General features: G+C 34.3%; 1 protein-coding gene across 9 annotated transcripts in view; it reads left to right on the plus strand.

The window, feature by feature from the left end:
* The window catches only part of LOC140155085 (uncharacterized), a 100867-nt gene extending 88618 nt beyond the window's left edge, over positions 1–12249 (plus strand). For 8 of the 9 annotated variants that reach the window (XM_072177776.1, XM_072177779.1, XM_072177781.1 and 5 more), the window contains 3 exons: positions 186–212; positions 4990–5138; positions 5654–12249. In XM_072177776.1, coding sequence (XP_072033877.1) covers positions 186–212; positions 4990–5138; positions 5654–5712 — 235 coding nt within the window. In that variant the 3' untranslated portion in view covers positions 5713–12249. The remainder of the gene's footprint in view (positions 1–185; positions 213–4989; positions 5139–5653) is intronic. The other variant, XM_072177778.1, reaches the window with a different exon arrangement.
* The last annotated feature ends 606 nt before the right edge of the window (positions 12250–12855 follow it).

The raw sequence follows: 12855 nt of genomic DNA on the forward strand, positions 1-12855 counted from the left end.
CCAACCAAATATGACAGCAAAATATAGTTAAATATTGCTACTTCTGGTTTAATTTATCTGTAAAAGAGTTAAATAATTCTAGAACCTTGTCAAATTTGTGTAAGTCCTGTTTGAGCTATTGTAACCAAGTATCACCCCTATATTTTCCACCCTGTGTTTTCTATTTTGATTCTTTCTTTCTTCAGTTTGCAAGAGTGGCACCCCTCTGAGATGTAAGTCTCTCTGGGAAAAAATATGCATTTGCATTTTGGATATTGCATGTTGAGTAATAAGCCTAACCTCAAAACCCTTCCCTCAAAACATTTTGCCAAGCTGTTTTTGTAACCTTCCGCCATAAATCTGGCTTATAATTTAATTTTGAATGAAAACTTTGTGATTTGCATTATTGAATAACATCAGCAACAAAATTTTGCAGAAAACATTGTTTGGTTATTATGTTGATATGAAGTGATGCTTAACATTAACAGCTGTTTTGATAGCTTTTTCACATATTTTAATCAGGGGTTTGATTTGTCTGGGTTTTTCCAGATTGTCTGGACTTTTTGTGACCAAAATTTACACAATTTTATTGATTTTCAGCCTGTGTTGGGGTATTTTTGCCCAATTTCATGCTGTTTTTCTGGATTTTTTTTACTATTTTCTGAATATTTCACAAGCTTTAAATCACATCCCTGTTTAATGAAGAATTTTAATTAAAAATGGGTATGTGCATCTTCGAGAGAATTTGTCAAGAAAATCAATTACTGCATTCGCAGTTCTGTACATCTTGTGGTTCCTGCATTAAGGTGGTACTACACCCCCTGATAAATTTTGTACACACTGGTAACAAAAGTTATTGTATATTATAGGGACAAGGAATCCAATTACTTCACTGAAATTTCAGTGATTCTAGACAAATGGTTCATTTTAGCGGTACCTCTTTTCTTATAATAAATAATGTACCTCTTGTCTTGAGTCCCTGTAATTCCAATGTTGTAACTGGATTCCTTGCCCGTATAATACACATAACTTTTGTTACCAGTGTGTTATTATTTTTTGAGAAAAATGCAAAAATAGTCACAAATTTATCAAGGGGTGTAGTACCACCTTAAGGCCAAGTAAGTATTGCATATATGAGGTGACACTTATCTACAGCACCGTAAAACCCATTAAAAGTACAATTATTTCTCGGAGCCTCATTAGTGAATTCTGAAGAAGATTACCTAGGAGCATCACCTTAATATCTGAAAACATGCAATCAAACAACACAATACATATGTTGACCTATCAGAAAATGCCAGCCAACGCATTGATTGAACACCATGCTATATCATTCAGGCTATTACAATGTGCAATTTCCATTATGCGAGTGCTTGTTTGACCCATTGAAAAATAACTTCTCTGTGAACACTGTAATAACTAACAAGCACTTACATTATAATCTAGTGAATGTAATCTTGTGACTAATGGCAACCCTACACCTGCTAGACTAATAAATGTATTACCTTCATATGTGTATATGTTAGTTGATGTTGTTTGTTTTGTTCCAAAGGTTGTTTTTTTACATCAAAGATCCAGAAATGTAGGATTTTTTTCCAGATAAAGAACTAATTTATAATTACAAACACCAGATTTGGATTACATAGTTCCTAAGTGGTAGTCAAGTTTTGACAAGAGTAAGGCATAAACCCCTTACTGTCCTAGGTGCTGTGTGGATATTCACATACATGATCTCCACCAAGGCTGCTGTTGTGGAGGAAGTGTACTGATTCTGAACAGCAGGGATGTATTCTTGATGAAATTGTGTATTTGTATATTTCTGATCGGGAGCCACATCCTGTCAAAGTGGTTCTTGGTTCAGCAAAAACATTTTCAGCAAATTTTAAACCAATTTCAGAAATCACTGGACCTTAAGCGACAATGATAAAGCAGTTGCCTATGATATGATAGAGTCACAGATACTTCTTCAGACAGGAGCAATAAATCCCTTTTTTGGGATTTTAATGATATTTGAAGATAGACCCTTTTCTGAGAATGAGTGACAGTTGCACTCTGGCCTAATTCAAGTATCTGTTTGTATTAAGCTTAAAAGGGCATTTCGTGATCCACAGCCTCATCCCCCCACTTTTCTCAAAAAAAGTTGAGATTTTTATATTACTGGAAACCTCTGGCTACATAATGTTTATGTACAAAATATTTCTTGCAGATTAATTCGTTTAGCAAAGATATCGTGAAATTTACAACGTATTGTCTATGGAGCAGTGTAATACATATAATCATGCATAACTCGCAAACGCAAAATCGGAATCAACTGAAATTTTGGGAATATGCTTTTTTCGTGGATATGTACTGAAAAATGTCATAAAAAGAGGATGCTAGGATCATGAAATACTCCTTTAACTATATTTTGATATATTTGGAATATAAAAAAAATGTTGAAGAAATGCTTCGGAGAACCAGAGTATCCCACTTTCTTGGCATGTAGCCTGAAAGACCCTCTCTTTGGAAGGTGGAATTGAAAATCTGAAGCAACAAAAACTTGATCAAGATGGTAAGAAACAATATTTATATACATGTATAATAAAAAGGCCCGTGTTGTCTGTTGATGTTGTGCATGCATGTTTCTAGTAGGCATGATTTACCAGGTCTAACATTCACCACAGGCTCCTTTGGGTATGAATTGTGAGAACCGATAATTGTAGTAAAATATATGATTTTACCCTATACATGTACATTGCATTACAGTGTATTCCATCAGTGTTGGGTGGGGTGATTGCATGATATTTAACTGTGAACACAGGCTTTTATATAGATGTGTTAATCATTACAGTGAATGCTGTTAACCTTTTTTGATTTAAAGAAACATTTTTAGTAATGTATGAGAATAATGGCAAGTGCTTACGAGACCTTGGATTACAATTCCTATAGTGTCACAACAAGCCTGTGTACCCAGCAAAATGTCATGAATATCCTCTCGTCATGATTCATTGCAAGCTATGCCTCATTATTACCAGCTACTTAACTCATTCAATGAACCATTGGCATTATATGTGTTTTTTGTGTTTGTTGCTTAGTAATACAGTTTAGTCATGGTATGAGGTACCAGCAATATGTGGGGATCATTAGTCACACCATACCCTCATCATTTCATTGAATTTGGTCATGAGACAGGGTTGCCAAAATTTTTAAGAAGCAAAAATCCTAAGCAGCATATGCCCAGAAATGGCTTTCAAGAACCACAGTTTCCATATTAAAGGGAAATACACCCGAGGCACATACTGCAAGATGCTTCATGGATATGCAATATTTAATGCAGGGGAGTTAAAGCATGCAGGAGAATTGCTTGCCTGCTTGCCTGCTTGCCTGCTTGACCCCCACCCCTTCCTAGGATCTCCAAATTCTGCCCACCCCCTTTTTTTGATATGTAGAGACTATATGTCCTTCTATCAGTATGTGATGAAGTGTATCTAGGTAGATATATTAAATTGTGTGTACTACTTTAGTACTTTTATTGTATCATTCAAAGTATCTTAAACATTGCATGCCAAAAGATGCTCCATCCTGCACTTGACCTGCCAAAGAATTTACTCCTCCTTCACCCACAGCTGGTAAAATTGTAATTTCATAAGGTCAGCAACTTTTGGCATTTTAAAGGATTACACTAAGATCCTATATTAGGGAATTTCCCTTTCATCATTATATTTCATCCAGTTATTATGTACTTGTTTGTATCATGTTGGTGAAACATACTATACACATATATCATATATGGGCAAATTCGTATTTGTTATTGCATGTATGTACCCAAATCCATCTGTATATCCCAAACCTATTTTAGTCTTCTTCATATGTTATTGAAAACTGGGTTGTATCTTTACATCCGTTCATACACCAGTGGCAGATAACGTGCCTGTTGGGTGGGTACAATTTCAGAAACCCCACCTGTATGGTAGTAGGACTATAATTTTTTATTTTAGAATTACCAACTTAGCTACATGTATACAATCAAGGGAAATAATGTTGGCACACTTTCAACATGCTAACATCAATCGCAATCCCCTTCCCCAATACAACAATGAGTAAAGCCATGTCAGCAGCACATCTGCAAGAGCTCTCAATGTGGAATGTGGCATAAAGGAGGGAGCAAATATATGGCAGACATGTGTAAACTGGATGCAAGGTTGTGATACTGTACTTATTTGAAAATAAAATAGACAAATGTGCCAAATATATTTTTCTTGATTGTAGCAAGAAGCAATAAAAATATGTTAAGGTACAGCCCAGAGTGAAGAGGGCCAATCATGCTTGAGTATTAATATGACAAAAGTAACATGGTGAAGCTGGTGCTGGGAGCATAATCAGCCTGTTTGCTCCGAGCATGCAAGGGGCAACATTCTGGCTGCTCAGAGCAATAGGGCAACAACCCAGTTGTTGCTCCATTGATTGGGAAATGGATAAAAAAGTATGATGTATATTAGATGTATTAACAAAAGCTGTGTAGTAGCAGAGAAGATCATCTTCTCTGAGTCTGGTAGTAGCCATACATCCAGAACACTTGTGAGCTGGATACATTACACAGGTTTGTAGTTTGTACTCTCTGTTGGTGTGTCCTTGTTAATATGCTTTAAATTTCTTGTGACATGCATTTGGTACAAAAAATTATGCAACATATTATGATATGCATGGTATTTAGGGTAGTATTAACTGTAGATGACATACTAGTAATATTAGTATGAAGACTCCATTCTTGTTCATTTTAAAATTATAGTGTTCAGACAAATTTACAAAAACAAGTTACAAAAATAAATATTACTTTGTTTTGTTTTCTTGATTAACAAGATATTTTCCAAAATTAACCACAAAAGCATTTTCCTATATCTGCCTTTTTTCTGATAAGGTACTGTAAACACTTTCTTCATTTATCTTTTGATGAATGCCAGAGAGTGTTGGGAAAAAATAGGCAAACAAATTACAATTTTTAACACTGATTCTTATTAATTTGTTTTCTAGTATGCCTGAGTGGGGACAAACAGAAGATGGGGAGGAGCAGGATTATCTGAAACGCAAGGTGGAAGAAGAGAAGATGATGAGACAAGAGGTTTTAGTGAAACGCAGGGAATTGGCGACAGAGATTAAACAGCAGACAAGGATTATTGCAGGTTAGATACCTAGTTTTTTTTTATGCAAATGCAAAATTCTGACAAAAGTCACTGGAATGAACCTCTTTTTATGAGGTACATGTAAATATGAATTCAAGAACAATTAAACTCACAATTTATAGGCCTATTTTAGTATATATTGTAATTAATTGACAAGTTTGTTAATATTGTTTTATATTTTCATTCAAATAACCAGTTTTTTTTAATACATGAAAGTGGTAATTTTAAAAGCTTTTGCTTAAGAAACACTACAAAGAAAAACTACAAAAACTCACATAAAGCTGTCAAAATTTATTAAAAGAAAATGTGCACAATTAAAGTAAGTAGTACTTTTTTCTGAAACTAAATTTATATTCTTGTGAAAATACAATGCATGACATACTAGTTTATATCAAAAATGGTTACTGCTTGTTGTCTTGAAATTTCCTAGTATAAAAATGCAACAAAATAATTTTTTTCATTGATCCAGTCATTTTAAAATTACTTATTTTTCTGCTTTTGTGTTTACATTTCAGCTCAAAACATGACTAGAGTTGGTGGTGATCACAACAATGTTAACCTTTATCGCTACTAACTATGGCTGACAGACAGATGTGTAAAACTAATTAGTTTCTGAATCCTCATGCCCGAAGGAACTTAGAAAAGTTTTTGATCCAGAATCCTTGGGATTGATACATGTGTATCCATAGGTGTATTAGACATGAGGAAATCAGGAATACAACATTCAGTGAACCAGTTTCTTTGAGTGAAAACACCAAGAATGCATTCACAAAGTATGGTAGGACAATACAGCTGTACCACTGTTTATTGCATATAAGTCGGTGCTATATGGTAAGGGATGGCAATAGTTTTGTGCAGAAACGTAATAGATTGGTGACAGATATAAGTGCCCTTAACCAACATCCAAAAGTATGTCAGTGGCATTTCTTCATTCCTTCTAGTGGAGAGGGACATAGCAGCATAACACAAGGGACACCAAGAAATGGCTGCTTTCATACAGCAGTAGACGGAAAACAGTTGAAGCCAACACTGATGAAAAAGAAGTAAGCTTGAAACTCCAAAGTTATACAGAAAAACAGCTTAATTCAGTGTACAGGTTTCAAGAGATTCCAATTTATAAAATTTCTGCTGAGAATATGCGTATTTGTAATTGTGGACCAACATTTGCAAAAGTTAATCAAATCAAAATAACAGATTTTTGTAACATTTTGCATTGAAATATTGTTCCAAAAATAACTTGTTTCACAGTTATCAGATAAGACCCCGAAAGTGCTATTTGCATGTGTATTTAGTTATATGTATACCATGAAGGAAAGAGGATGTTTTGTATGATGCATGATTTACAATCATGATAATTTGATGAATGTAAGATTATGTTTAAAAATACATTTCCTAGTAATCAACTAATCTGTGAAGGTACATTGACAATTTAGATGAAAATGAATGCTGGTGTGCTCACCAGTGGCTGGTAAAATTTTCACCTTGATCATGTAAGGTCTCTCCACAACGCCTTATATTTTCCTGAAATATATTGGGCAGCATTGTCTCGCAATCTTTTATGGTTTATCCTTTGTGTAAAGCTGCATGGAATTAGCCTATAGCCTAGTTGACTTCATTTAGACTGTTGTGTCCACATGTGATACATGCTCGATCCAACGTGCAGTCACTCTATGCTGCATTGTGTGCTACAGATGAACCACTTTTGATCGCGCATGTATCACAAGCGGACGCTAGACTCAAGGAAGGTACATGGACTGTAAAACTGAAATCTTCTATTGAAGGATTATAATGCTTTATTATATAAGTTGCTTAATTTCTCAATGGAGTACTTACACTACACTGGGTTTCAAAGAAGAACGGCAGTCCCTTGCTCAGATTGATGTGAGCGCCCTGTTAAATAAGCGACATACGCGAAACTTTGTGTTCCCTTCTAGGGTGCCGATCAAGGATTTGACGCACAATCGGCCAATCAGATTATCGGTCTGTTGCTATGATTGTCAGACGATTGATTCAGCCAATTAGAACCCCACTCCCATGTATACGCTCTGCACGCTCTCAAAATGTAAACAAGTGACAAAAACTTAAGTTTAACTCATGAATTCTTACACAAGAATACACCATTTTACCCTGTAAATCAGTGCCAAAATATTTTATACAATACAAGCAATTTGTACCATCATCATGGAAAGTGATTTTGTATTTGTAATTTGTAGGTTTATTGACCCTAATCATCAGTATGAAATGTGCCATTAATTTCAGCATACATATAGTATTATGTGTTTTAGTTTGATCACATTAAAGTGGAATTCATAAATCAATCCAATACCAGATAAAATCGCATATCTGCTTTATTGAATGTATTTCAGTCGGTATTAATCGGGTTTGAAATTTGTAAAATAAAATTGGTGCATGAGAAAGTAATATGTTGATGTGTGCATGCCTTATAAAATATACATAATACCAACATAATACAAACTCTATATGGAATAAACATACATGTGAAAGTTGACCCAATTTTATTGTAATATTTCAAGCTTTTGCCATTCTCGCCAATGTTTTTGTTAATTTTTGTATTTTCGTTAACTTTCAATTATTGAACAGATAATGGAATGAGAGTCATTTCTAGAAATCAGACAGTTCTAGGGCTGTTAATTGGTCCACAGTCCCCCCCCCCACCATTCTCATATTAGATAGGTTAATGAAGCAATATTGTATGATTGGCATTAAAATATATTTTCTTTTTTTGCTAAATATTGATAGTTTCCACTGCAAGATTTGTCTTCTTTTAATTTCGGGCCTAACAAACAAGAGAAAATTGCTATTTCATGTATATCGTTCAATATGTGTATATCAGTTGCGGTTGATCTGCTGAAAATCACATACATGGTAACATGCATAGCTTCATGCAAAGGACGTATAAATAAGATGTTTAAACCTCTGCTGCATAGTAATAGCATAGTTTATACGTCAATGACTCATGTTTGACTGGATTCATTACCAGGATTCATTACTGTAGTTTTAGGCTTTAGTCTTTCACAGAGTATTTAAATACATCATTGGGTATTACAAGTGTGCAAAGAGTAGCAGTTCAAGAGAAATTGAAGGCATTGATGTGAGCAAATCGCACATTATTGCTTTAGTTAACAATAGGTCGTACATGACCAGCTTGCCGTAACTTAAACTTGTGCCTTACACCATACGACTCAATGGCTTATTACTTAGTTATGTGGTGTCACATGCTAGCCACCTTCAAATTATGTAGCATAAAGGTAATTGCTATATTGACAGTTTTTACATAACATTTTCTTATGTATTTTATAAATGTTTGATTGTGAATAGAGAGGATTTCTAAGTATTATCAAATATTTTTGTATAGATTGTATGGGGATTGATATCTCATAATTCACACTATAGTGTCGTCATCCTGGTATCAGTAATGAACACTGTCATCAGTAATGATGAGTGTTTGTTCTCAGATCATATAGATTTTCAGTTGGTTGATTTAGAGTACATGTATGTGCATGAATTTCTGCATATTACCCGTAACCACCCGGGTATAAGCCCACCTTCAGGTATAAGCCCACCACCTATTTTTCAAAACATTCTGGGAACAAGGGTGCACTGGGCTTATAGCCCAGTACTAAATTTTGGCCAAGTTCTTAAATCAAATCAATGCTTTTCTCTCACATTTAAGAACAAATTAAAAAAAAATCAGCTGATGATTAACATTCCAAACTTAGAATGTTAAGAAATTGACATAGATGATAGAAATTACTGGTACATTGGGCATATACAAATGGGGATGATTCCCGGGGATGATTTTTCTTATTTCTAAATTCAAGTACTAGCCCCTCCCCAGGTATAAGCCCACCCCATTGTGAAGTGAAATCTGCCATCTAGGGGGTGGGCTTATACCCGAGTGGTTACGGTAATTACAGGTGTGTGCCTTTGGTAGTTTTTAAGCATTATAGTAAAAATGTACAAAATGAAACTAATCAAGATTGCAGTGCAATTTTGAATTGAGTTCATTATTCATTCCCACTTTAAAAATACTAAAGTGTGGTCCAAATCCTGGTAAAATTTGATTTTAAGGTTATGAGTGATTCTATAGGAGTAATAACAAAAGTAAAACATAGGAACATATATCCCTGTTTTATCAATAACTCAAAGTCAATATTAGCAACATTTATTCTCTTGATCGTGCCAATTTTGAACCAATCATGCTGTATGTATTGATGTTTTATACTTGCGATGTAAATGAGTGTAGATTTTACAGTGGCTGGCCCACTGTGGTTAAAGGTGTGGAGAACTGGGCCCAGTTTCACAAACACTTGAAATGCATCATAAGGGTGTATATATATATTGTAAGCCTTCAAACTTACGGTAACTGACTTGGAAATTATGTTAGGCATGATAAATGTGTTTCAAATGCTTGTGAAATCACACCCAATAGGATTTGACCAATTATGAAGTGACAAAAGTTGTTTATATTCCAGTCGCTTGTGATAAGTTATCAATTGTTGACCAATGGAATGAACTGGTTTTTTTTCTTTCAAAAAAGTTATAGCTGATTTAACCCATTGTGGGACGTTTTTCCAACAAATCCAGGCTGCCGGTCAATCATCTGTACCTCGTCTTTAGCGTCATATGCATGATCATCCGGTAGCCTGAATTTGTTTGAAAAACGTCCCACGATGGGTTGAATCTGCTTTAACAACAATCATCCTTCTTCGTCAACTTTCAATCTCTCATCAAAAGTGTCTGGAGCATAAATGCTGATTTATTTAATATATTTAGAAGCAATTTGGATATATATAGTATTAAATGTTTAACAGGTGATCTTGATTTCTTCTTACCTTGATATATCTAGCCATGGTTTAGCCTTACCACACATGAATGGAAAAATGTGTGAAAACTTGCCTTACTTTGAATTGAATATTTATATCACCATATAGTCATGCTTTTGTATTCATTCACAGTATAGCCATACTTTTGTATTCATACCAATCTTGCAGATGAGCAAATCATGGTGATTTTGTGAATAATAGTTATATTTGGCAGTAATAAAATGCCTGTATTGAAAGAGACACTTAGCTCTAAGGGCTGCTACAGACTTGGGGTATTCAGTCGATGTATAATATTATACAAATATTAACTGCTATGAGGGGCATGGTTAAAATTATAGGCCCAAGGTAATCTCAAAACCATGCATGGTTTTGAGATCACCGCGAGCCTATAATCTTAACCGTGTCCCGATAAAGCAGTCAATATTTGTTTTATATACCGAATGGATATGTGGATGTTGCGATTGCGTAGTTTGATCGGGACGCACGTGACCGGTCCATAGTTCATTTCCATGGACCGGTCCATAGTTCATTTTGCGGGCATAGTTAATTCAATGACTGCACTTTTAACCAATCAGATGACAGGAATCTATATTATGAGGTATATAATTGGTAATATATTTATTTACGTTATTTAATCTAGTCCCATTCTATTTCCAGTAATGTTTAAGTTCTAACGAATGTTTGATGACGTAAAATCGATAATATGTTACATATAATATCTGGTAGAAATATATTATCGATTTTACGTCATCAAAGATTCGTTAGAACTTAAACATTACTGGATATAGAATGAGACTAGATTAAATAACGTTGATATGTTACATCAAATATATTTTACATAGAATAAAAAGCCTGTAGGGTCACTTAGTTTAGTAAATGTGATCTTGAATGTTTGTGAAACACTTGTTAGTCAGAAGAACTTTGGTGACGTTTTTATGACTAGCTCCAGAGCTCTTCCAAGGATGATTCATGCATGTCACATGCCGGCATAGTCAAGAGAAGTCTCATTTGCAATTATGTGCTGAGAATCTGTTTAATTATGTAAAATGTTATGGTAACAGCATGGATGAACATGCATGCGATGACTGTAATGGTGTTGGCTAAGAAAATTGCAAAGAAAAAGCCATATCATATTATATAATTCATTGATTATGCCTTAAATTGTTATAAAGTTACTTTCGTAGAGTTTATAAACTTATAATATATAGTTTTTTATTATTATTGTTTCTTCCATGTAAGTTACATATTTCAAATTCAGTGTAAAAATTTATTGTAATACTAATGTATTTCCAAAATGTCATATTTTCATAAAGTGCGATGATTGTCACTAAATTTAGCATGTTTTTCTAGTCTGAAAAGGACAGATCATCTGTTTAGTTTTATCACTGGCCGTGAAATTAGTGATGTACTATGATTTATAATTATGTTGGAAATTGCAATACTACGAATACTCCAATGTGATGTATTTAGGATATGTGGATTGATACATTGTATGTTGTATGAAAATGAGAGAAAATAGAGCCAAGTGTAAAACACAAATGCTGCTTCCTTAACTAGTTGCTCCTTGTTTAGTAGATAATGTTAGGATTTTCTCATACTCACAAACCCCAGATAATATGAATCATCTCTTTGTATTTAATCAACTGTAGAGGGCGACATCTAATTTTTTGCAGCCATTTTTGTCATTTTTGCTACATTACAGGGTTGCCAGACCTGTGATTTGGGAGCCCAATTGGGTGACTTTTGAATATTTGGTCCAATAGAAACCAATGGTTAAGTAAAAAAATGGGGAACTTTTAAACATTGGCGCCAAAACTCCCAGGAGTTTCCTGTCCTAAGAGAAAAATTGGTTGTCTTTTCAATTATTTGACTGATTATGGCTGAAATTTGATGTCAAGCCTGCTACATTGGTGCAAGGTTATGTATCATAGGGAAGATTTGTAGTTATCTGGGATTTATGAGTATGTAGAAATCTGGATGGTTATGAATATAGGTTTTACCCACCCAAAGCATGCTTATAGAATTTTGTACTGTACACAGTGCAACCCAACACCTGACATAACCTTTATATTAATAACTTGTATGTAATATTTTATTATTAGAATATTGTACTGTCTCTTGCTATATATTATGCCTTAAAAAGTTTCTATTATATCAATGATTTGTAATATAAATATGAAAGTTTGCCTTTAAATGAATTGTATTCAATAATCAAATTTTGTGATCAGTTGGATTGAATAAATGCATGAGAAGCATATTTTGAATTGGTTTCTTTTTGTACTTTTTTCATCCCTTGGCCTAAACGAAGTGTCACATCTGAGAAGGATTTTTATTCGATTTTTTTTTAAAGATGCTTATCGCAAGCAAAATCAGGGTTTTCAACACCACCTATGAAACAGAGCTTTTATATAGCTGTGAATCTTGGGTAAATAGGCCTATATGGGACATGGAAAGGAAGATACATGCATTCGTATACCGTATTATGCTACTGTCTCTTACAGGATTGTGCTCAGTCGTCCAATTTTTTTCTTAACCATTTGTTTCAAAATATAATTAGGGAAGTTAGATTAATTGATGTTTATATACAGTTCCATCTCTTCGTGCATTTTTAAAGTGCTCTAGTCTCAGGTTCTCAGTAGTTGAATGAAATGTCTGCAGTGCACCCAACTAATGCGGGCTCATGTGCCTATTATTCTACAAAAGCTTACATGCAGTAGCAAATTCTGACAACCTATTAACAGATTCTAAAGAGAAAGAAATGTACAAAAATGGAAATTTAAAAGACAAGGTGTTTTCTTGGCCTAAACGCAGTTCCATATCTGGTCATAGACACAAACTCATAAAAAGAGTCGCAAATTGGAGCTATAAAA

This window comes from Amphiura filiformis, chromosome 6 (genome assembly GCF_039555335.1).
Source record: "Amphiura filiformis chromosome 6, Afil_fr2py, whole genome shotgun sequence".
NCBI lineage: Eukaryota > Metazoa > Echinodermata > Ophiuroidea > Amphilepidida > Amphiuridae > Amphiura > Amphiura filiformis.